General features: G+C 46.1%; 1 protein-coding gene across 6 annotated transcripts in view; it reads left to right on the forward strand.

Annotated features, from left to right (window-relative positions):
- AMOT (angiomotin) overlaps positions 1-16,262 on the forward strand; it is a 61,924-nt gene extending 45,662 nt beyond the window's left edge. For all 6 annotated transcript variants that reach the window (XM_061361862.1, XM_061361860.1, XM_061361856.1 and 3 more), the window contains 6 exons: positions 5,466-5,615; positions 6,404-6,594; positions 8,336-8,458; positions 9,130-9,362; positions 10,838-11,062; positions 12,090-16,262. In XM_061361862.1, coding sequence (XP_061217846.1) covers positions 5,466-5,615; positions 6,404-6,594; positions 8,336-8,458; positions 9,130-9,362; positions 10,838-11,062; positions 12,090-12,190 — 1,023 coding nt within the window. In that variant the 3' untranslated portion in view covers positions 12,191-16,262. The remainder of the gene's footprint in view (positions 1-5,465; positions 5,616-6,403; positions 6,595-8,335; positions 8,459-9,129; positions 9,363-10,837; positions 11,063-12,089) is intronic.
- Positions 16,263-26,241: the final 9,979 nt, after the last annotated feature.

Raw genomic sequence — 26,241 nt, forward strand, 5'->3', positions numbered from 1 at the left:
AATGGCTTATTGTTCATGGACGGATAGGATGCTAGGTTCCCTGTAACTAGTGTGTGTGTATCTTTAATGACCTGTGTAGCAACACAGAACTGTTTTTTTATTGCCATGTCGCTACCTCTTAAATGCTTCTTGTTAGTAATTTTCCAGAGGTGGCTTTGGGAATCATAACTTATTTTAACACAAACAATTGGAAAGATGACATTGTAACATTCCCATGCAACAAACAGTATTCCCTAGCAAGAGGATAGTGTTACCAAATTGCTTCAGCATGAGTTCTTGCTGAGGCCAGTGGTGCCTTATTGGGCCTGAATTCAAATACACTGAAGGTTCAAAGGCATCCTAGAGGAATATATTCCAACTGCAAGAGGGAGAGGTGGTTTAAACGTGCTTGCTGCCTCTTTTTTTTACTGCATTTCTGCCATAGCAGGCAAATTCTTGTGGGGAAACACATTTTCAGCTGCATCTGAATGGATTCAGCTTTGGGATAAACCCAGAACATAATGAAAACACCCTGAAAATATTAAACAAAGGACTTTGAAGACATCAGAAATAGTGGGTGGGAGAGAAGCAGATGCTGACGAGTGTTACCAATTTGCTGAAATGGGAGCTGTCCAAGATGAAGAAGGTAATGGCTGGGTTTGTCAAAATGCCTGGGAGAGTTTGTGAATCATTGCTAGCTATGCAGGAAGTCTTCTTCCCCAGAAAGCTCTTTGCTGAGTAACGCATCTGGAAGCAATGAATCTTTTTTAAAAGATCTTCCTTCCCCCTCACTTACTATGTCCAGGACTGCTTTTGTCCTGCAGGGACAGCTCCAGTGCAAAGGGTGTTTCAGCCTTTCCCTTGTTTCTAGTGCCTTGACAGTGAAAACTCCTCATTCCTGTATGCCTCTGCTCCCTGTGCTGTGTGAAACCTCCATACCTTCTTCAGAGCCTTTCTTCTTGTGAGGACCTGGGATTACTGAAAGAGATTGCAGGGTTTGTCAAAGCCAAATGAAGGAACAGGATTTGTTTGGCTTTTAGAATGCTAATTCTAATAGCAAGCGACACAGAGCGCGGTGAGCAGGGCACCAGCAGTTGATGCAGGCAGCTGGTGCAGGCAGGGCGGGCGAGGTGGTGAGCACAGTGGTGAGCACTCACCTCAGGGCCTGGTGTGGGAGCTCTGCTCTGCCTGCCCCGGCAGTGGTCAGCATCAGCACCAGACAGAGCTGATGAGAGGGAAGGCTGCAGTGCAGAGCTCGGGATGCAGAGAGTGCCTGCACTGGTGTTGTGAGGTGAGGGTGCACAATGGGCAGGGTGCACTCGGTGGGCCCTGGTGCATGTCCTCCTGCAGCAGGGGCTGAGCTGCGGGATGCTGTCAGTAGGCTGCAAGATATCAGGGAAGATGAGAGGGAGCTGGAGTGCTTGCTCCAGGCCTGAACTGTGCAGGTACCACAAGTGTCCACATTAGCGCATACCAAAAAGGAGAAGGGCATTAATCCAGGAAGCTGGGAGCTGGTAACAAAACAAAAAAAAAGGAGAAAGAGGACAACTAAAAGCAAGGGGCTTCTTCCAAAATCTGACATCCCCACCCAGAGCCGCTTCCCAGCTCTGCAGGGAGCTATTGAGCAAATGTACTTGATCAGGAGGCTAGGGAATTTCTCAGGGGTATTCCCTGCATCAGTTCACCCTTTGTGTACTAGATTTCTGCAGAGTCTCAAGCCAGTCCTTGCCTTCTGTCTTGTCCTCCTGTTGCAGGATTGATGTACCATAGCAGTGGATGTGACCTGGAGAGGGCTGCTCTTGCTTGCAGTGGTTTAATTAGGAAGTTGTGTTGATAGAGTTAAAGCCTGACTTCTGATACTTGATTAGGGTATTTTCCAAAGCAGTCAGGGATTGACATGGATAAGATATGCACATGATTAAAGTTGTGCCATGTGCCATAGGAAATGCTGAGAAGGAATACAGTCATGCTGAAGTTCTCTGCTGCGCTTCCAGACGTGCACTGAGGTCATTTGAGATCTTACCCTCTTAAAGAGGTGTTATAATAAAGGTATTATTATGAGTAAAATCCTCTGCATTTTCAGAGCACCCTTCAAGGCAAAACAGTTACAGTATGTGAGCATGAGCTTGCATCTTACTTAAATGCAGTACCATCAAAAAGAAAATTACTGTCTTGTCAAATGTATTTCAAATTACATACTGAAGGGCATGACAGCATCCTTGTAAAGCTTCAGGAATGAGCTCTTATCTAGAGCACGTGTTCACTCCCAGGCCTGTTGCAGAGAAGAGAGGACACATCCCGGTGTCCTTTGATGCCATCTCACCCATGGTGGATGTTCCTGTGGCCCTTGGCACTGAGGAGTCAGTTTTGGTTCTTTGCTGGAAGAGAGAGGGTGGGGAATCCATGGCCAATGACCAAGAACAAGCCTCAGCATGCTGCTTTTTTTTCTTCCTCCCATCTCATTTATGTCTACAGCACCCTGGAAGTACTCAGGAAACTGTTTCCAATTCTGTCTTAGGAAAACACAGTCATACTCTCAACTTATGGTAATGAAATCCCTCTGTGCTTGGAAGAATTATTCCTGATCCTCTTTACATTGAGAGGATAGATCAAGTCAGACAGATTTGGGAAAAGCCAAATAAAATCAGATTTCAGTGCTTCCACTCCTGGAGAATCCTGGTTCACAGAGAGGTAAATTGCTCCTCACACATAGAGTGTGTGCAGAGCTGGAAATGAATGGAATTGCCAGAATATGCAGTGAGTTGACTTGAGTGCAGCAAATGCATGCAATGAAACGATCTCATATATAAAGGCTAATTGTGTCAAAAGACACTTTGGGAAAGCTGAGTTGTCTGGAGCACATACATGCCTTTATAGTTTACTAAACACCTGTGTTCCAAAAACCTGAATATTATTTGAGGGATTCCTGAATTAATTCTTGTTTTAAGCCATAAAAAATATACACAACCCCCAAATTTTCTAACATTCCTAATTCTTCCTGAGCTGGAAGATGAAGTGTATTTTGTGACGGAGGAAAAAAGTTGCCTTTATGAAAAGCCACAGAACAAGCCATGCCTGTACTTTAGGTCTGGTGCATGAGTTAGGCATGTGCAGGCAGTGCTGGTAAGTTGGGCAACAGCTTGTGTTGCAACGTTTCACCTGCAGGTTTGGCTGATGGGAGCACTTTCAAAGCGAATGTTTCAGTGGAATTTCTGTGTCCTAATTCTTTCTTGGCTGGGCTCTTGGTATTCTTTGAATGCAGGCCAACACATTAATCCTCACTTAGGCACACTCAGGTTTATTAATTATGAAACTAGGAAAATGTTGTCAGCGGCTACTTTTGCAAGGAGCATTTTACCTGTGTGTTAAAAAACTGTTCAGAAATGTCACCACTTTGGGGCAGGTTAGATGAGATCAGCTATCTGTCTGTCCTTCCTGAGGAGTGCGAAGGAGAGCTGATTTTCCAGAGGTGATCATCCATCTCCATGCAGGATATTTTACTGTTAGTGAGTGTATGAGGTTGTTCCTTACTTTTGTCCAGCTCAATAAGCTCATACACAAAGCCAAGATACTGGGTGCTCTGTATTTCTAGGTTGTGCTGCTGACTCATGGTTTATCATTTTTGGCTAGTTACAGAACTACTTTGAGCTGCTGTTAATCTAAGTGTAAAACTATAGTGCATTAATTCACACTTTATTGGAGTCTGAGAAGGCTTAAATCAGTGGTTTTAAGCACCATGATGTGGAATTAAAAAGGTAAGTATAACATTTTTATTGATTTCCTGCAGAACAGCAATAGAATATTAAGTTGTATTAAAATGTTCTTGTCCCTCCCATTCCAAACAAGCTTGAAATCTTGAGCAATCAAAGAATAAAAATACCTTTCTAGTGTGCATGCACTGGTGGGAATGCCTTTGGCTGGATTACTCGCTACTTATTGTAACTTTTATTATAAAATACTAGTTTGGGAAAAATCCTGTAGGGCAGCAGCATTCATGCTGTGAGATTAGATGCCTGCTGACTTCATGAAGAGAAGAAAAGGATACCATGTCTGGCATTAATAGTTGGGAGATTTTTGTGTCTGTGCTGTTTACATTGCAGTCTGGATTGACTTAAGGAACAGGAGTGTGAAAAGGGAACATTTGGAAGAAACACGTGATAAGACCTTTTTGGGATGAAGGTGTGATACAAGAACAGCTCTTGTAGTTCAGATCAAAGCCCAGCCAGCCCAGTATCCTGTCTCCACCAAAACTTAGAGCAAATTCCTAGGGAACACTGTCATAATGAGGCCAACAAACAGCAGTACTTTCCCAGAATACTTCCCGCTTCCAAGAAGGACTTCCTGAGCCAAAAGTGCTGTCTTTTGTCTTTAATATCCCTTAGTGGACTTTCCTTCCATGAAGCTGTTAGAGTAGCAATTTGAACTCACATAAGGGAGTCTGTGTTTTGCATTGTGGTGCTGCTCTAGACTTTGGCTCTGACTGTTGGGAAAAGTTGCCTTCTTCCTGCTATTTTGGGGTTTTGGGGTTATGACAATCATAACTAAAAAAGCAGTGACCCCAGTTTGCCACAAAAGGCCAGCTCATTGTGATTGTTAGTCTTTTCCCTAACAGAAAATTATGTCCATAAGTGTGCAGTATCCTATATATTAGATTAGAGCTGGGCCCTGGGTGTGTATTATTATGATTATTGATGTAGTTATTGTTATTATTATTAGTTCGGTTTAATTCTGCCTGAACTGTGGATTAACCATGTGAAGACAGTTGTTGGCAAGTCTCAGCATGGTGGCTTTTATTGCTTACTTTGAGGCAGAATAACAGCTTGGTTTGCAGGATGAATGATGGAGGAGGATGGAAGGGCAGGAGCAAGGAACGAAGCAGGATCATGTCATACTGGGCTAAGATTAATGTCCAGATAGCTAGAATAAACCTGGCTGCAGTGTGGAAGGATCGTAGGCCATGTCTAGTGTGTGCTTTGATCCTATTCATTATTTTATAGGACTGGAACAGAATGCTGCAAGGTTGGATTCAGTTTCTGGTTAATCTCGTAAAAACACTGCTGGCACTTTCCAATACTGCACTGAAAAGTGTTCCCAACTTGTGGGCCAGCTCTGAATGGTGCCTTTGCTGCTTCAGTAACATCTGTCAAGTCACTGAAACACCCTGTTATGAACCCAGATGCCCTTTCTTAGCCCATCAGTGCTCTCAACCATGTGCAACAGATGATTACCTCAGTTTCCCCATCGTTACCATGAGGTCACTGAGGACAAAAAGAACAAATACACCTAAAAGTAAAGAGCAATGGTGAAGACCTGTAACGTCCTGAGTGTGGAGCCCAGAGCAGGAGTTTCAGGCACACTGACAGCAGTTGTCTGGAAATGGTTCTTCCTGGCTGGTGCTTCTGGGCTTGGCTATGTGTACAGAGCCAGAACTTCACTCACTTGTTCTTATTATTTAACTGACGTTGGACTTTCTTCCTTTGTTTCAGCTCAAAAAGAAGCAGGTCTATGTCGAGAAGGTAGAGAAGATGCAGCAGGCCTTGGTTCAGCTGCAGGCAGCATGTGAGAAACGGGAACAGCTGGAACACAGGCTGCGGACCCGGCTGGAGAGAGAACTGGAATCTCTCCGGATGCAGCAGGTACCTGCTGTTGCCCTGTGCCACACTAGGTTTCTTGTAGGATTGTACACGACACATAAAAGGGCAGTGGTTTCTTCTATCTTGTAATTGGTAGCTAGAATCATGGGTTTGCTGGTTGTTGTATTGCTTTACCTTGACTTAATTTTTCTGTTCCAACCAGAAAAGTTAGGTAAAATAGCAAAGGGGATCCGTCACAGCCATTTAACTGAGATGATGTTCTATTTTTAAGTAACCTGGTTATATTTGCTTTTAAATGATTTAAAAGATTTTGTTCACACTTTGTGATTATATATAAAATTAATTAACTGTTCTGAAAAGAGGCCCTTCAAAAAGCTTTTGCATTTAAAAAACCCAAAGAAACCCAAACAGCAAAACCTATTCTGTAAATGCAGTTGATGGAAATGGATGGGGAGCTTCACTTAGAGCTGTGAGTTAAGCTGCCTTTCTTGGGAGCAGTGCTTGATGTTTTATGACATTTGAGTTTCAATATATGAAAAATAGAAGGAGCCTTTCTTGCGTTATATGAGCTTGTTGCCTGGCTTTGACGGAGTAAGGCTGAACTATCCCTGCAGATGTTTCAGATTAAGCTCTAAGGGAGATGATTACCATCAGCTGGTTTGCCCAGTATGGCATAGCCCACTGCATTTCACTCTAGGGGGTTCTAGCCCCAAGCCAGTGGTGCTTTGGACCAGCCTCTGTCCTTCAGACAAAAAGCAAACAAACCACCCCTGAGCCTCACAGATGCATCTTGACACTGCTTTTTCCTTTTCCTTGCTTTTGGAAACCAGCGTCAGGGTACATCTCAGACTGCCAACGTCTCAGAGTACAATGCCACGGCGCTTATGGAGCTCCTGCGTGAGAAGGAGGAAAGGATTCTTGCTCTGGAAGCTGACATGACCAAGTGGGAACAGAAGTACCTGGAGGAGAGTGTGATGAGACAGTTTGCTTTGGATGCAGCTGCAACTGTGGCTGCGCAGAGGTAAATAGGGCTTTTCATAGTACTGGGATTATTTTCTTTTTCCAGTTGAATGTCATATTTCCCACCAAGGAATGTTGTCATACCACCCTCCCATGATACCTCGCCTTGTGGTCTGAGCTGCTTCTCAGACTTCTGCATGCAAGTGGAGCTTGGCTGCTTTTCCTGGGAGCTGTGCAATTGCCAACAATTAGAGACTCTTTTTTTTTCCAGGGGAAGATTCCTCCTCATGCAGGAGCCATTTTCTAGACTAGAACTGTTCTGAGCCATTCCTAGAAGCTGTTGTTTCAAAAATAGGTGTATGAGAAGAGGTTTGTTTGTTTTGGGGAGTTTTTAAACAAGAATCAGTCCTTGCTGAAGTCATGTGAGCTGGGGTAAGCTTGGTGATTCATAGAACTCACCCTGAATGCCTGACTTGTTCTCCAGCATGTTTTTGCAAATTACTTTGTGGTATTGTCCTCAACATGGTTATAACCAGAAACATCTACTAGGGAATTCTGCTCCAGACATTCTGCAGTGTATGGAGAGCACTGCTTGTGGGGGTGGAAGTGGTGTCTGAAATCTGGGAGCAAGCTCACATTCCAAGACAACTGAACAGAAATGCTTCCTATGGCTGTAAATAGGTCCAAGTGCTTCAGCTAGTTGGTAAACAAGAGCTGTTAGTGGAGCGTGACTCTTTAGCATTAGATATTGCTTACATATAATTTCATGCCTCACCAGTTTCTGGTTCTTGATGGCAGATTTTGTTTTAGATTGTTTATGAACCTGATTGGAATAAGGATGTTATCACAACTGGCTCCCTTGCTTGTAAGATCGTAGTAGAATACAGGGGTAAAGCTGCAGATCTGCTGTATTAGTGTTTAAAGAATTACCTTATCTTGCTCCAGCAGCAGGCTGTTATTTTAGGGTATTGATGCTTCTTGTGCAGTTTTCCACCTCCCCAGAGATTCTCTAAGGGCTCTTGCTACTGCTACTGCTTGTCCTTAGAGGACATGCCATATTTTCAGCGTGTGCTGATAACTAGGGGTCTGGTCTATTGTTTATCATGGAATGAGAGGGGATATGTTAGGCCTGTTGAGGTTTTGTTAAATGGACAGTCAGGAAAGAGCCAGCCTCTGTTTTTAGATTTCCTTCTAGCTGCTTCTCTTCCAAAGGAGAGTATTCCATTAGTGTCAGTACTTCTGCACCTTTATGTTTTGATTAGTGGACTGAACAAGTATCACAGTGTTAACACCAGGCACTATATGGAATCAGTCTAAAACTGTTTTCAACCCACTCCAAGTGTTTTGGAACAAACCGCTTAGGGTTGCTTAAGAAACTTCCATGCTTAGTTCCCTTGACACTCAGATTCCCTGTGTGATACTGTTGGAATGGGAAGGGAAAGAACTTTACATCTAAAGCAAAGTTTGTGCTGTTTCAAGTGAAGAAATGTGCTTAGTGTTCTATGCCATTCTTCCTCCTCCCCGTGTCCTTGGAGTTGCCTCATTGATGGGATTACAATAGCTCAGTGAATCAGTTAGATTATGGACTGGCCTGAAATTGCTGGTAGATTGACTATTGCTGCAATGACTTGCATATTTTTGTAATCCTTCTTCCATTAGGACTGAAAGTGGGATTTTTGGAAGACACTGAGCCACTCAAAGTGGATATTATTGCTTGTTACTTTTGAGCAATAATTTTGTGCTGCTAGGAGGAAAACAGCAAAATTAACTGCTTTTTCATTTGCTCTACTGCTTGTTCTCAGGGACACGACAGTGATCAGCCACTCGCCTAACCCTAGCTATGACACCTCGCTGGAAGCTCGCATTCAGAAGGAGGAGGAAGAGATCCTGCTTGCCAACAGGAGGTGTCTCGATATGGAGGGAAGGTAAAATGCAGTTTGGTCCTATCTGGCCTTTTTATGACAGGGATTTTAAATTAATTGTCTGGCTAGACACCTCAGGACCAGAAATTCTTGTGTCTTCACCAATAGCAATGATGTAGGATGCCAGACGCTCCTTTGGCCAAGGAATTATCTATGTGGCCATCCAAAGCCTGTCTTGATACTGAGCACTAGTGCAAAAAAGTCTTGTCTTAGATTTTCTGCATTTAGCTTGTTGCTCTTCTCTCTTCAGGGCATCTTTATCAGGCTCCAGCCACATTTTAAAAGCCTCATAGAACTGTTTTCCCTGGGGTTAGGTCCAGTGCAGACTCCTCAAAGTGTGTTAAGCTTCTTTGTGTTGGTCTCATGTCCTGCCCATAACATTTCAGCTTTGTCTCAAAGCCCCGTGCATGGCTCTTTAGAGCAGCTTCCAGTAGCCAGAGGTGGGAGGGTATCTCAGTGCTGTTCACTCATGCATGTGTACAGGAAGTCTCATGCATGATATTCTCTGGTGGGTCAGTGAGCAGCCAGTATTCAGAGCAGCAAGTTCACTAGCATCCTCTCTCTGCCTCCCCAAATGCCTAAGGGAGTCCCAGTCACAGCCATGGGGGCACTGAGGCCTCAGTCTAAGGAGACAGGAGTACAGGTACATTGGTTTTCTTTGCACTTTTCCAAAGGATTAAGACTCTGCATGCTCAGATCATCGAGAAGGATGCCATGATCAAAGTTCTGCAGCAGCGCTCCCGGAAGGAGCCAGGAAAGACAGACCAGCTGTCCTCAATGAGACCTGCCAAGTCACTGATGTCCATTTCAAATGCTGGCTCTGGCTTGCTGTCCCACTCCTCAACACTGAGCAGCACTCCCATCCTGGAGGAGAAGAGAGAGGACAAGAGCTGGAAAGGCAGCCTAGGTAAGTTTTAGATAACAGTGGCAATTCAGATATGCAAGTGACTGCTTAGAGGGGAGGCAGGAGCAGCAGAAGGAAGAAGGTGTATTGGACAGACAGATCAGCATGCCATAAAGGTGACTGGAAGCAAGATGAAACACTTTTATCACGACTGGCTGTTTTAATCACTTTTGGGAAATACGATTTCTGATGTCCAGGCTCTGTCATTCAACTATGTAAGCCTTTATTCCTAATTTGATACTTGACTTTAGGGATATTTGAGTTATAATTTTCAGAATTCCCAAGTGCTTGCTTTCATCTGGGTTGTTACAGCTATCTGAATATGTAAAGTCTCCTTGAATAGGAGCAAACATACTAATCAGGATTGCTGTCCTGTAGTGTTGCACCTGCACTGACCTGGCTCCTATAGAATCATAGAATAGTTAGGGTTGGAAAGGACCTTAAGATAATCAAGTTCCAACCCCCCTGCCATGGGCAGGGACACCTCACACTAAACCATGCCACCCAAGGCCTCGTCCAACCTGGTCTTGAGCACTGCCAGGGATGGAGCATTCACAACCTCCCTGGGCAACCCATTCCAGTGCCTCACCACCCTAACAGGAAAGAATTTCTTCCGTATATCCAATCTAAACTTCCCCTGTTTAAGTTTGAACCCATTACCCCTTGTCCTATCACTACAGTCCCTAATGAAGAGTCCCTCCCCAGCATCCCTATAGGCCCTCTTCAGATACTGGAAGGTGCTATGAGGTCTCCCCTCAGCCTTCTCTTCTCCAGGCTGAACAGCCCCAACTTTCTCAGCCTGTCTTCTATACGGGAGGTGCTCCAGTCCCTGATCATCCTCGTGGCCTCCTCTGGACTTGTTCCAACAGTTCCATGTCCTTTTTATGTTGAGGACACCAGAACTGCACACAATGCTCCAGGGGAGGTCTCACAAGAGCAGAGCAGAGGGGCAGGATCACCTCCTTCGACCTGCTGGTCACGCTCCTTTTGATGCAGCCCAGGATACGGCTGGCTTTCTGGGCTGCAAGCGCACACTACTATCTGGAATGGCTCAACACCATTATTCAGAGAAACTGATTTGTTATAAAGCAAATCTTAGATGATTTTGTTTTTTGGTTCTGAGGGGAAGTTATGCCCAGAGGCCATCCCTATAAGACCATGAAATGTAAATGAGACTCTGTTGCAGCTGATTTCACTGTGCAGATTTACCCTGCCGTAGATGGGCCACTGCTTGGAGACAGATAAGTAAGGAGTTAGGGCAAGCTTGTGTATCTTCACATGCAGGATGGATGAGGATACTGCTGTTCTTCATGTACTTCAGCACTCAGTGATGAAAGGTGCTCTAGAAAGGTAAATGAGTGCTGTCTGCTGAAGCACAGAGCACTTCCCAGACCCTAGAGCGAGTACTAAGAGTGGTGCAGAACTGATACCAGTTAGTTTTCTGGGACTGTGACATTTTCTTCTTTTTTTACACAAAGGTGTTCTGCTGGGAACAGAATATCGCTCCGAATCCATTCCCTCCACCCCCTCTCCTGTCCTTCCTTCCACACCATTGCTGTCAGCCCACTCAAAAACAGGCAGCAGAGACTGCAGCACCCAGACTGACCGGGGCAATGAACAAAGCAAAGCTGCACCTTCTGCTGCAGCCCCCACACCAGGACGACTCCCCAGTACCAACCTGGCCTACAGCACAGACAAAACAGGTAACAAAGCTCAGCTGCTCTCCCAGAGGGGTCCCTGCCACTGGCTTACCATCAGGTCTGCTCAGTGGCACAGGCTCTGCCATACCTTCTTCCATTCAGGAACACTGGGTTTAGTTTTTGTGAGGACAGAAGGGTTTCAGAGGCAAGTGTGACAATGTTCTGAGGAGCCTCAACTGCTCTGAAGGGAGAAAAAAATGCCTGAAGTGGTAGCATAAGCATGGACACACTGAGTGGAAAGGTATAGCAAGGTTTAAGAACTGGAGCAGGTATATGCAAATCCCAGGGTAGTCTCTGAGTCATTGTCTACTCTGAAGTAAATTGTGAGTAGCACGAGGGGTTTAAACAGTGTATGAAAATGGGCTGTAGAAACGCCATTGCGTTTCAGTGGGTATTCAAAGCAAAGTGGACTCAGGTAAGGGGGAGGAAAGGTAATTATTGTGACAAAACTGTCTCATAATTGTGCTGTCCCAGTCTCAGGACCGACCTCAGCGTTGGCCCAAGTAGATCCACTTGACAGTGACTGTCACAGAAGCTGAATTTGCTTCCCACAGAGCTCTGAGCTGGCAAGAGCTGCTCATTTTCCAGCCCACTCTGCCAAATCAATGCAGATTACACAACCTTGCCTCTTCTAGTTACAGACACGTTACAATTATGTTGTTCTTTATGGAAGAGTGAATTTGGCTGGTCTGCTGTGCATTTTGCCCATGCTGAGCTATTTAATGGGTATAAGGCGAGACAGGGGAACAGTTTTTTGTGGTGGAAGTCTATACTGACGACATTAGTTTAAATGCAGTCACTCCAGTTTCACATGCCATTGTGTATCAGTGGGAGATACCCAAAGGGAATTTGATAAAGTATCTTTATCTGGCTACATTCATTAAGAATTGAATGTTTTAAAATAAAATAAGGAGTTGTCAGCTGTCTTTTGGCCAGTGATAGAAGATGACTTTTAACATGTTAATGTCATTATTTCTGACCTCATTGAAGTTACAGCTTTGATTCTCTCTTGGTTTTCCTCCTCACATAGATGGGCCAGTCTTCCACTCCAGCACCCTTGAAAGAAAAGCCCCTGTTCAGAGCATGGGGCAGGACCTCCCAGATGGAGAGATGGTAGAATACCTCATCTGAAAGGCTGTACCAGGATCTGAGCTGGGGTACAGTAGCAAGATATTCTTAAAAGACATTTTTACTGGGAAAAAATGTAGTACCTGACTAATAAAAGAACACTCAGCGGTTTGCTCTTGTATATTATGTCTCAAAAGTATGGACAGGTTAATTTATAATTTGTTCTAAATTATAAAAAACCCATAACACTTGTTCTTTGGAAGTTTCCCTGTTATTGTTTAAATACTGTATCTTGTAACATCTGGAGAAAAAAACCCCAAGAACTTAGGTGCACTACATCAGATATTCCATTTCAGTGTTTGAAGTCTCTTAAACAGAAGTACCTCCTCTCACAGCTGTTGGTTAAATATCTAAATTGATCACAGCAAGGTGAGCATGATGCCCTTCTCATGAGCAGAACCAGGGACTCAGTCATGAGCATCACTTAGTGGTTTTAGAATACAGGTGTTCTGAGAAACTTATAAATGTGAGCTGTGATCAAGGGAGATTTCTCTTTACACTCAGTGTAAGAACTCAGAATAGGTATTTTCACACCCGTAGGCTGGACAGTTTTCCATCTTCTTTTTTTTACTTCCCAAACTGTGCTATTTCTTTATTAAAAGAAGACTCCGGTGATTAATGTCGCATTTCGCAAGTTTAGATTCATTGAAAGATTTGCCACTCTTTTCTACTGAAGTACTTTTTCAGTAAGCTATACAGTGGATAGTAAATAATATCTTGCCTTCATGTTTTACGTATATTAAAAAAGGAGAGTTTACAGGCTTAGTCCTGATCTGTTAGATCAGATTTCTGCTGTTGTAACTCAGTTGGCTTTAGTGGAACTACTCCAAATTTACTGTAGTGCAAGTGGCAAGCCCTGTTGCTTTTCAGTGTTAGCAACTTAGTCTGCTGCATCTGTGGAGATATTTCTCCATAGCAGATTTTTCTGTGTTTCAAATGTACTTTTTATGTCTCTCCTTCTTGAAGAGAGTAAATTCTTTTTCACATAGCAAAACCTCAGAGGGAGAGCTTTAGAGAGAAGCTCTGTGTAAAGTTTCAGATGACAAATTTTCTCCTTCCAGAGTGCTTTGTTTCTTCATCAAACTGGAGAGAGCAGCTTAAGGGAAGTCCCAGTGGCATTACAGAAGAAACTTACACATTCAAGTCATTCGGTTCACTTTCAGGTTATTGAGAACTAGCACAGGATGCAGCAATGCTTTGGTTGCAGATGCTATAAGGAGATACTAAGACCAATAGACGTAAATGAGTATTTTTTGTTACTGTCTTTGCATTTTATTAAAACACTTCGATATTAATCTCTGTTAAAAACTACTTTTGTTTACTTGAATGTTAAAATATTTAATTAGCATTGGGAACCTGGCAAGTCTCAGCTTTCTTGTGCAGCATTAGAGTAGCCAGATTTTCATTTGAGTTCATTTCACCCCAGAAATAAGGAAAACCAGCAATTAATCATCAAACAGTGAATTTCCTCAATTTCTACTTAGTTGACACTGCTCATATGGTGTCCAACTGGAATGGCCTTACCAGATGAACAGATACAACATGAATTTCACAGTGCATGGTTGGGAGGTGAAAGGAGGTGCCTTCTGTCTCCTGCATAGGTGACTTAGCAGTGCCTAAAGATCAGCCATGAGTTGAATTCTGTTTGTCTTCTAGGGATAATCACGTAAAACCCAAGGAAAACACTTCCCATCATTTTTAGCAGATTTGATGCTTTATAGTGTTTTTCAGACAATATTCCTAGACCCACAAAAGCTCAATATGGCAAAATGGTTATGGCAAGATACGAACTAAGCCTAAATAGCTTGGTTTTACCAGCAACTAACAGGCAGCACAAACTCTTCTTGCATCACCACTACTTCAGACGCTTCAGAGCTGCACGTTGAGGCTTTGACTGTTTTTGCCATATGGGACAACGTCTTTCTGGACAGTGCGTTAGAGCTTCCTTACTTAAGTGTATCCTAATGATCTGAATTAGTTCACCACCCTTTTCTGGACAAACTGTTGACAGCTTCTTTGTTCTCATCACTGAGAATGTCTTACCTTTATTTCTCTTGTCTTAATTCCACCCCAGTATATTTAGTAATGACACCCTGGATGATTTGAAGTGATTCCTCTTCCTCTTCCACAGCTGTTGGAAATGCAGGAGGAGCTTTTCTCAGTCTCAAGGTGTCCATCTTTCTGCCATTTCAGCATAACCTATATTGTACTTTGTAGTTTGGCCTTAGAATGAAATACAAGGGAGATCAAATGCCATTGAGAGGGGGGCAGGAATGTTTGAGGGCTTTTCTGTTCTTTTAATGTCAGGAAAATTGACATTCCATCTTCACAAGTACTTCTCAGCAGTGGGGAAAAAAGTTTTGCAACTGTAGGGCTCTAGATAAACAGTTCCAGCTCATTTGCTTCGCATTAATCTAAGTTTGGATCCTCTACAGATAAAATCTGGTTTATAAAAGTGATTTTCCCCAATCAATATTGGCTGTTCAGCTGGAGTAGGTAGGAATAATTGGTTTATTCTCCTTGCAGCTCATTATTTTCAAACTGACTGCCACTGTAATCTAGTTACACAGAGAAATAAAGGATATAAATAGTTTTTTGTGAATAAAATACAAATGATGGACAGCAACTGTCTCCTCCAAAAATGGAAAGCAGGAGGTCTCTGCCAGGATTGCAGGAGCCTTGGCAGCTCTCTGCCTGTGGAAAAAGATGGTGCAGTTTTACATTGCTTAGGTCAGGTTCTTTACCTTATTTTGTAGTTTTGATATCTTCCAGAAGCAAAACCCCCAAAACTTTTGACATGGAAGTTTGAGGTCATTTTCCTGTGCTGACAAACCAGGAGCCATCAGGAATGTATTCTTTCCCTTGAGCTTCCTCAGAGCCATCCTGATGTGAATCTAAGAGCTGCTTGCTTTGAGGAAGATGTGTACTATAGTCTTCAGTCTCTCTGTACAGATTTGTATTTTGTTTTTAAACAGAAACTGCTTTAAGGAGACAAACTGCACACCTAGTTCCTTTTCCTTCTGTAGAGCTTATTTCTAGTAGAAAGTGATTTTAACACAATGATTGCAATGGCCTTGTTTGCAAACCAAAATCTTAGACTAAGAGTTTTTCTGAAACTCGGGTATTAGAAGCAGAATTGTAGCTTTTATAAAGAAAGCCACATATTCTTCTTTGTAGAACAAAACGAGAAAATCAAGTTTAGTTATTTTTCCTCTTTCCTTTCGCCGCTTACAGAATGGCCAAACTCACAAGTCCTTCCCTTGGGCAGTTCCTTTGGGTTTTGACAGCGCATTGCCTGAGCTTTAGAGGCTTTTGTTCCCATCTGACCTGTTGTCATTATGAACTTCAGATAGCTCCTACCTGGCAACTCTTGTCGAGTCTAGAGCAGCAATTTTGTGCCTGTGGTCTGAGGGCTCATGAGGATCTGTGAGTTGCTCCTCAGGAGTCTCTGAAGGGGGGCTGAGATCAGCAAGGCCCATCAAGGGGCTGAAATGACTTGACTCGTGTGTGATCTCTGCCTCTGGTGACAAGTGTAGAGTGAGAGGCTGAAAACTGGCATTACCTTTGCTTCATTGTTGAGGCTGCCTGAGGGAGGGGTCCTCTAGAGTTCTAGGCCAGAACCATTTCCAAGGACACCTCCTGCTCCAGGAGCCCACACCAATGACCAGTGGCACATGAGACACGGAACACCCGCATCCTGTGAGCCATGACACCCATACAGTGAATCCCAACCACCGTGGCCAGATGATGTGCATTTTCGATTGCTTATGGAATGGTGGTGATACAAACTCAGTGCAATCAGGGCAAGCAAACCCCTGATGTGACTTTCCCTCCCTCCCTGTGAGGGCTGGCACAGGTTAGCCAGGATTCACTGTGCTCCTTCATGCCCTGACTGATGGTTTTACTCTGTGCCAGGGGTGGGGGCTGTGGGGAGGGGGGGTTCTCTTTTCATGTATTTGTATAGGAATTCTTTTTTAAACGCTAGCATTTTTATGTCTAGAAAGTAAAAAGACATTGTAAAATGTAATTGTACTGTATTTATGAAGAAAATACATTTCTTTTCAAAAAGACCTTATTCTAAGTTGGTTTTAGAGTCTGACTTCCAGCAGCATCATCTCTAGGCTTCCAGACACATTGAAACCCCTCTGGTTTGCACATACACCATTAAGGCTGTGCTAAACTGAGATGGAAGAAAAGGTGACCCTCTGCCCTCCCATCTCAAGCAGAACTTATATTGAAGTATTTGAACACTTAACTTTTGTTCAGCTTGGGCTCTGCTCAGAATCAGCAATGAAGATGCTGAAATAAGAGTCTGGAACAATGAAGCTTCCAAGCCTTGCCTCGGGGGAGAGGTAGGGAAGCGGCTGCCCCTTTGCTTTGCCTGGAGCAGGGTGCGTCCCCAGGAGAGGCAGGCTCAGGCCTCCTGTCCTGTCACTTGGGTCTCTCTCCTATGTATGGAGAATGAGGTTTGGGGGACAAATGGCTTCAACCCACAGCAGGGTTATGGTCTAGAAGGTGAGAAATGAGTCAAGAGAGTGTTCTCTTGTATATAAATCTATACTGAAGTGAATCATATTTTCTCCCCTATTTAAACCATCAAGTTGGTTTTGTAATTTGTGACAGAGCTGTTTTGCAACTCAGCTGTTGAAACAGCCCTAAAGCCTTTGAAGGTTACAGCAGCTTTAATTCTAGGAAAGAAAACAAAGAAATAAGTGTAAATAGACACTGAGAGATCTCGTAAATGCCTATTGTTATGCTTGTAGCCAGCTATAAAAATATTTGGTGTGGTTTTAAAGAATGGTTCTTTTGTTTTCATTTTTTCCCCCACTGATTTACTTGTTTTGCAGTCAATTTTCTTAGTACAAAAACCTTATTGATTGGAAAACAAACCATATCTACGCCTTACCTAGCCCTTGCTGCTGCTTGGTCTCTTAAGTTTTTGACTCCTGATTGCAAGACAAGGTAATTGTCAGACCAGTCTCTTCCCTTAAGCATCATTTTTTGTCCTTCGCCCTGCCTGGTTCTGCAGCTGCACACATTTCATGCCTTTTTTAATAACCAGATTAACAACACTTGCTTACTGTAACTTCAAGCTACAGTGCCAGTCATCTCTCCCTTGATGGCCAGACCATTGTTTAAATGTCTGTGAGGGTGACAGCACATGGGTGACCTGCAGTCATGTGAGTATTTTCTACATCACTGTCTTCAACAGACCAATTCATATGTTTGAGTGCATTTTGTTGCCTCCAGTGTATCTTTCCCTTCTCATACTGTCAGATGGAAGGAGCAGGGATTATTGGGAAGCTGATTGAAAGTGGTCAGCCTTGAGTCATTTTCACTGTTGACTTTTGAATTTGATCTTAACTGACAACCAATAGATGCAGATGAGCTCTTAGGCAGAAGTTCTTCCCCATGAGGATGCTGAGGCACTGGCACAGGATGCCCAGAGAAGCTGTGGCTGCCCCCATCCCTGGCAGTGTTCAGGGCTAGGCTGGCCACAGGGGCTTGGAGCAAGCTGCTCTAGTGGAAGGTGCCCCTGCCCATGGCAGGGGTTGAAACTGGATGAGCTTTAAGGTCCCTTCAACCCAAACCATTCTGTGATTCTATGATAGTTGTCCTCTCCCCTGGTTGCTGGTGCTGTAATAAATACCAGCTTGACAACACCAGGGGCCAGTGGTCAGTTTAGCAAAAGCATCCCTACGCTTTCAGGCCTTTTGATGTTGTGGCTATAAATCTCTAGCATGCCAGAGAACAAACCAGACAACCAAAACCACCCCATCCAGACAAGGAAAACAGCTACAGAAGCTTGCTAATAGCCAGCTATTAGCTGCCCTTCTGCAGGCAGAGCTCCACAGGGAGCAGTGAGAAGCTGCACAGGGATGACTTGGGGTTCTATGTCCCCTTCCTTTACTTGGAAGTGTGTTGACTGGCTCACTTGGACATAACCATCTGCCTGACGCCATTCCGTGACCTGGATGGATGCACTGTGAAGATATCTCCTTCCATCCCATCTCCTGCTGCTTGGTGTGCTGGGGCCTTAAAAGAGGGAGAAAAAGATGGCAAGGTTGTTTTGGGTTCTCTCCATAATAGCACAGGACCTTTCAGAGGTAGCTCTCTCGCCCCTTCCTGCTTCCCAAGACAATCAGAATGTGAGCATTTTGTACATTCTGGAGCATTTACCTGGATTTTGTCAGAAAGAGCAACACAAAATAGCAGCAGAAGAGTGGCCTTTGAAGGTGCCTTTGAGTCACACTTACACACAGTGACACATTTGAATGAGGATCACTTGGTGTTTGGAGGTAAACTTCAGAAGAATTTTCTTATTGATCCCATGCCAAGGGGAGTATTAACCTTTTAGATACAAAGCCTTCATGCATATATATACACACATACACACAAAACCACACAAAATACAAAAGCTGGTAATTTTGAGAACCTCACTGTACAAGATGAGGTTGTCTTTTTCTCCCTAGTAATTTTTTTAAACATTAATGCTCAGGTTTGAAACTTCAGTATTTCTCTACCCTTCTGTTGCTGCACTTTAGAACTACTAAGAAAGAAACCCTTCCATCTGCAGCATTTCACTTCTTTAGTTCACCATTTTCAGGGTGTTCTGGTTGCTCTTCCCTTGCTGATGGGCCAAAGCACAAGAGGACAGGGATCTGCCTCCTGCCAGAGGGGCTTGTGGAGACAGGGCTATTGTGGTTGAGCAGGACCTGGGCTTCCTCCTCACCGAGCTGCAGTGCCCAGAGCAAAGCACTTAGCAGCACACAGCCTTCATCCTCATTAGGTTTCAGTGTTAACAGGGCTCACCTAAGCTGTTTTTTTGCCCCACTTCATGCATCACACAGCATCACTGCAAGCACCCAGCACAGTCTAGGGCTGGACCACTTCCAATCATTTCCCATTTTGGAAGTAATAGCATCCAGAGCATGAGAGCTAGCATCAGTTATCTAATCACCATTTTCAGAGGTTGGCAGGGAGAAGCCACTGCCCAGGGCAGAGTCAGAGCCCTGCCAGCCAGCAGGATGCTACAAGGCAGCAAACCCAAAGGAACCCATCTCTTGCTTCACCTCCAAACACTATAAGGGGTTTGTTTCCTTTGTTTGCAAGGTTTGGGTTTCTGTGACCAACCCCAGGGCTGGCTGTTCCCGGTCTGGGGAGTGGAACACTTCTGCCTATTCCCCTGCTTGCAAAAGCTCCCAGCGTGACTCCCAGCAGCTCCTGCTCCCTGCCTCGCCAGCCCCGACTCCAGCCCAGAGCTGTCTGCAGCAGAAGGAAGAAGAAACCACAAACTGGTTTGATGTTGGAGCCAGCCATATCGATTCAACTCTTTCCCATCCCAAGCTGAGAGCAGTCCAGACCGTTTTATCATCTGTTTTCCTAGAGGGAAAGACTTACCCTTTCATCTCAGTGCTGTGGTTAAATCCCGAGCTGATGGAAAGACCTCAGTGCTGACCAGTGAGGGAGCTGGTACTTGAGCATCATTTGGGACCAGTGGAAGCTGCTGGGTCTCCCTGCTGGGGGTTCAAATGCAAATGAAACAAACCCTTCCCATCAGAAGTCATTTACAGAGTGCCGGATTATGGGCTTGGGTGTTTAAAAGCTGAGGAGTTCCAGGAATGTCACTTCTTGGGGTGAGGAAAAAGCAGTTTCTGCCCCATCACATGTCCCATGTCACCAGCCAGGCAAGTCCCACACTGGGACAGCTGAGAGGGCACCAGAGGCTTAGAAAAAGAGAAAACAGGAGGATTGGGAATTGCTTAATTAGAAACAGTTTTCTCCTTTAATGCTCTGCAATTACTTTGAGGTTAGTAGAATTATTAGTATTATTAATCACTGGATTTCCAGAGAACTAAAGTTAATAGTACCATAATTGGGGCACACCATCCAGCAGCAACTGCGCAGTGCCAGCAGGCAGCTAATTAGGGCTTCCAGCCCTTCTCTTTAGGCAGATCTTAGTTCTTCGAAGTCTACACCATGGATAACTCAGCTGCAGAGGGTTAAAAGCTGAGGTAAGTGCAGCAGCAGCCACAAATTAGCAAGGCTGAGACTTCCAATGACTCTGCCCAGGTTTCCAGTCCTGCCTATCACATCTCAGGCCACTTACTTGCCTTCAGGTGCCTTTGGATGCATCCTAAGGCAGGCAAGGAAAGGTGCTTTCTGTAGGAGGTCCTCCAGCTGGAGCCAGGCCACAGTGATGTTTTGGTCCTGAACAGGCTGGGAGGAAGCTTTTCTGTCCAAGATGTTGGTTAACGAGGCTGTTATTGCTCTACCTGCAGAGAGTGAAAGGGGATTTAGGTAATGAAGTACTGAAGGTAAAAGGCTCCTCTCCATGATAAGGAGTGAAGTGGGGAGAGCTGCAGGATGCTGAAGTAAGGGATATCCCAGTCCTTCATTTGAAGAGGGAGCTCCTTCTGGATGTGATAACTCTCACCGAGTCTCTTAGCACTACAGGAGAGCCTAGCTAACATACCATACCATCACCCACCACCGACATGGCAGCCCAGCTTGCTATGGAACTGGGATGGAACATCTTGTGGGGTGCTTCAGAGCCAAGAACTGAAAGAAAAGATGAAGAATAGAAGAAAGCAGGTACATTCACTAGTCCCACTCACCAACTCTGGCAACACAGTGAGCTCAGGGTTAAGATGACGGCTGAGCACTCACAGAACCCAGGATGAATGGGACAGACATCAAAGGCTGGTGCAGCAGGAACCGAGGTAGACACACACCACCATTCCAACACTGTCCAGAGTAGCTTGTCCAACTCTACCCTACCAAGTCACACATAAGATACCCTTTTCCTCCTGCTGCCTGCTTTGCAGACATCCAAACACTTCAGCCCCTTGCAGTCATCCCTGCTGCTGTGTGCCAAGTCCCAGACTGCCTCCAGGGCCAGTTTATAAACCCTTGGAGCCGCCCCTCTGCCAGCTGCTGGGAATTAGCTCTTCCCAGCAAGTCCATCCCCTCATTGCCCCTGCAATTGGCATCCCATCCCGATGGACCTCCCAGCCCTTGCTGCCCTGGCAGCTTTCACTCTCCCTGGGTGCTGGAGGCTCTTGCTGGCCATGGCAAACAGAACCTGCCTTCATTCCATGGTAGAAACTTCTACACATTGATGCCAGAGTTACTCCAGAAATTGAAGAACACAGGAACATGTTTGCATCCCTACTCTAGCAGGAGATAGTAATTGCAACCTAATTGCATTAGTGCTAACTGCAAATTACCCACCGGTGGAAAATGAGGAGGTTAAAGCTGACTAAACAATGCAAATTAAAGATGCAACCGGCAGCATGGCCATATGAACAAACTTGGGTTTAACCTGCCCGGAGAAAGCAGGTTTAGGTCTCTTGTGCAGACACAGTGGGACAGTGTTTGCCCTCCCCAGCGTGGATGCTGCTGAGTGACCCCCTCAGGTTACAGACCTGAAATCCACATTTAGCCCATCCCACAGCCTATTAAGCTAATGAAACCCGAATTCCGGTGTGAGTTCAGATGCCTGGTGCAGGGAGCATCAGCAGCCAAGCTGTGCCATGCGGTTTAACCCTCAGATGCTGCTGCTGAGTCTTCAAGAAAGCAGCCAAGACCTAGATGGATTAGAAAAGCACTGAGCAAATCAGGCTTGAACCAGCAGCACATCACGTGTGTAGCAAAAGGCTTCGATGCCAATACATTAATTTATTATTCATCATTTTAAGCCAGGGTTGCAGGCTGCCTGCGAAAGGCATTGCCAGTGAGGTGATGTCCTCCCAATGTCACAAAGTGCTGCTCAGGCCATTGCCCTCCTTCTCAGGGCAGGTATGTCCATGGGTATTGCTCAGCTTTCACGCACTGCCCAGTGTCCAGCCCATTGAATACTGGTCTCTCAGTACTGGGAGACAAGACTGAGCAGGGGACAGGTCACACAGAGGCCCCCCCAGGCATCACTGGAGATGTCCGTGTATGCCTGCTCTGCCTTTTTCTCTCTCTGTTTTCAATATGAAGGAAGGGAGGAATGAAGCCACGTGTTCACGAGGCCAGGGATGGATTCCAGAAAGTTTTGTTTGGGGTTAACATTAAACATTTCACTGGTGCTTTGTCTCTATGTGGCTGTGCATTGTTGGTCTTCGTTTTAAGCCAGTCGTAGTTATCCCACAGCACTGAAGGTAAATAAACCTCCAGCAAAGCATCTGAGCTGCTTTCACAGCGAAATTCATCCTCCCAGCTTAGTTATTTTCCCTTTGCATAGGGACCACTGGGGAAAGCAAACAATTGTTGTCTTCGAGGTGCAGAGCTCTCCTGAGCTCATCTTTATACGGTTGATTACAGTGGGTTTTAAACCCAATCCCAAACTTCACTGGAGAACCCAAGTTCTTCCTGTAGAATTTCCTAAAGCCTCTAAAGGTGGGAATGCTCCAGGAGCAGAGATTTCCCTGGAAAGGTTCCTTTGGTTGGGCTGCACCTCCGGGGTTGGTGTTTGAACCAGCGGGGACCTGCCCAGTGCATGTTGCAGGAAATATCCCTTCTTGGTTCCTCCTCTCCACAGAAAAGCATCATTTAGAAGGAAACCTCCAGCCTGGGGAGAGATGATGCAAAAAGTGGCTGCACTTCCCAAACAAGGGGTGTGTGGCTGGTTCAGAGCTTCGTTACCAGGGGCTGCCTCATCTCCTGTTACTATTAGTCTCATACTTTGGTACTCTTCTGGCTTCTCATCGTTTCGGCTCCTCCTCTGAACCTCCCTTACCCCATTCCTCCAGCTTTGCTGTTCTTGTAAAAAATACCCAGATTTCCAGTTTTCCAGGTTTCCATTTGGGGTTTCCTGTGCAGGCCACGGGCTTCCCTCCTGCTCCTGCATCTCAGCCCTGGGATCGGTCCCCACCTCCCTTGGGACACAAGCAGCAGCAACTCAAACCTCATCTTGACTTGCTTACTTGGGTAAGCACCGAAGTGCTGGGGATTTGGGCAGCAGCATGGAAGCAGTTCAAGCCAAGTACCAAAGTTTAGCAGCAGCACTGGGGCTTTCAAGGGCATTTCCACCTGCAGCTCAGCACAGCCACTACCTACAGCAAGAAACACAAAGGAACCCGCTGCTGACTTTCCTTGACATCATTGCTTTAAACCTCCTAGCATTTCATGCTTCATAAACATAGAGAATAAGAGGCAAGTTTCATAGTGCTATCAATGCCCGCTCCATGCTCCAGGCTGGATTCTGGCACTGGTGATGGACACTGCTCTGGCACAGGCAATAAACAGATCAATAGGACAATGCAGCCCGGGGCGCTGGAGGTGTGACAATGCAACCACAGCTTCAAAGCCTTCCTGAGACCCTCTCTGAACACATTTGTGCTTCTGGAAACAAGTGGTACCTTGTCGGGTTACACGTAGCTGTGAAATACTGCTCTGAGGAAGGCCTGAAAGGCGGTGCTGGCCCAGGAGAGCAGCCTGGGGCCCTGCTGAGTGACCAACGATCAGGGAAATCGGAACTGCAATTAACTGAAATGATCAAATGAATGATCAAAACAACCCCACAGCCTCCTGTCATCGAGCACAGCAGAACCTGGCAGGGGGAGAGGAGGTGGAGCGCCGGAGGATGGACACAGGTTTGTGCAGTGTCACAGAAGACACTTCACAAGTGATGCAATGCTGAAATGATGCATTCTGGGGGGGTTGCATCTTTGCAACCTCATCTCTTCTGGAGCATCTTCGCACTTTGCCACCTCTTGACACAGAGCCCAGAAGCCATTCCTGGGTAGAATGGGCTGCTCGTAGCTCAGGAACAAGCTCAAAAGCATCCCTGGACAAGGCACATGGACTGCAGCCATGTCACCGGGGCTCAGGCCAGCTTGTCCCTTGTCCCAGTGCCACCAAATCCTGCCATAAACACTCTTTTTGTTTCCCCGTCTGACGCAGCACGGCCTGAGCTCAGCACCTTTGGTGCCGCAGCAGCCCCCTTGCCCCATCGGGCCGGGGCACAACATCTAAGGTGGCTTCCGTTGGACAACACGGCCTCTTCCAGCCGCCCCCGGCCCCCCTGCCCGGTGCTGCCCGGCTCGGGCTGTGTTTGTGAGGCTGAGCACACGGTTCCTCAGTAGCCTCTAGATGGCAATCGCTCGCAGCGCTGCTGAGGAGCCTCTCCCGGGCTGCCGGTACGGAGCTCACCGGCTGGGAGAGCCGCCGGCTGCAGCACCAGCGGCCGCCTGTGCTGCGTCCTGCCTGGGAGCAAGCAGTGCTCCGAGCCTCATGTTGTTTCCCAGCATCCTTTTTTTGTGTTGTACCTGCTCGTTCACCCTGCTGGGGGGTTGGCACCTCCCTGGGGCCGCAGCATCTCCCCTGGGGACCCGGCTCCTGGTGCTGGGTCTTGGGAGCAGGAGGGCATCAGCCCACCATCAGTGTCAGTGTCCAACGTACCTGGAGAAGAATAATCATTAGATCATCACCCATTTTACCCCTACCTGGCTATAAGAGGCTTTTCCCATCACAGCTGAAATTCAAAGTGTGGGTTTAAGTGCAGGGTGGTTGACCATGCAGGGAAAGCCTTGCGGGATGTCTCACTGCAGTGGGTGAGCTTGGGACACTGCAGATTTGCACTCCCCTCCATCCAGGAGCTGCTCACCCTGTGCTCTGTGTGGGGCTGTGGTGTGCTGCTGGGTCCTGCTGCGGACAGGTGAGACTGGAGCAGCTTCCAGCCCGGGGACAACAAATATCCCCTTCCCTCAGGGCTGGGCAGAGCATTCATCACAGCACATCACCAGGAGCATTGACATGAGCGGAGCAATGCCATGTGCATCCCGGGCAGTCCCCAGCGATGGACACAGTGACTTGTGTTAAGAAAGGAGCGTGCTTCCAGCCCAGGGGAGCACTCGCAGCAGCTGCCAGGCAGACAGTATGGCAAACACCGCCAGTTTCCTCTGATACAATATAATCACAGCCTATTTCAGCCTCGGTGGTGGGAGATGGAGAAAAGCCAGAGTCACCTTCCAGCTTCGGTCGTGCATGCTCACACTTACACACAGCCACTTGTGCTCTCTGATATCAATCTGTGCGTTCCGCAGGTTACTGAGCTGCTGCTGGAGCTGGTAGAAGACTGGGTTTTCACATGAAGACCTATTTGCTGTAGCTGCTGCATCCTCCCTCCAGCTAAGGACAAGGCTCGGTTCATCCTGCAGCCCCACTCCTCCCACTGACCACCCTCTGCATTCACTTTCCCAGGCAACAACTTCCCTGCACATCTGGGTTTGGGATTTCCAAGGGAGGTGCCTGGGCTCTCCCTGCCCCCAGGAGCAGCCGCTGTTTTCAACCCAGGTGAAGGTGTAGCACTGTCAGTCTGGGTGGGAGCAGCAACAGCCCCAGTGCACATCACCCGGCACAGCTCTGCACAGGAACCAGTTACCCCCCCAAGAAAGGGGGATGCTCATGCACAGCGGGTCAGGAGCAGGATGAGCTGCTGGTGTGCTGGTACCAAAGAGCTTTCCCAGCACCTCTGGGGGACTGGGATTTCCTGGTGAGACATTTGCCCAGTGCTGGAAGTTCTCTGCTCACCAGGGGCTGAGAGCCATTATGGGAGCAAGTAGGAAATGATGAACCATTATAGAAAGGCACGAATCACTAGGATAATAAATAATGCAGTAAGAGGTAATTCATTATCTCTATTTATGCTGTGCTGCCTGGTTATTGATTTGGATGTGGTTTCAGTCTAGGCAGCCCCGACTCCTTCAGGATTTCATCTGTGTTTCTCCATCTTCCCTTTGTTAAAGGCCCCTGCGCTGCAGGTCTGTGCAGGATGCGCAGCCTCCTGCTCCAGGAACCAGTCCTGTATTTCCCTGGCACAGATCATCCTACGCCAGCACTGGGCACTGTCAGGGAGAGAAAAAGACTGAACCCTGGGAACAGCATCACAGACGTGGTCGCAGCCCATCCCTCGCTGGTGTGGTGATGTCAGAGATACCAGATGTCTCTGTTACTGCCCAATTTAACGGTGTTTAATGAGGTCACTTCCATAAAAGAGACAATTATTTCCTGGGAGCTGTTTGCTAATGTAATTAAGTGTGTTTTCATGCCTGGTTCTAGCCTGC

This window comes from Neopsephotus bourkii, unplaced genomic scaffold (assembly GCF_033783945.1).
Source record: "Neopsephotus bourkii isolate Nb327-2 ecotype Australia unplaced genomic scaffold, CSIRO-AGI_Nbou_v1 NB_1067, whole genome shotgun sequence".
NCBI lineage: Eukaryota > Metazoa > Chordata > Aves > Psittaciformes > Psittacidae > Neopsephotus > Neopsephotus bourkii.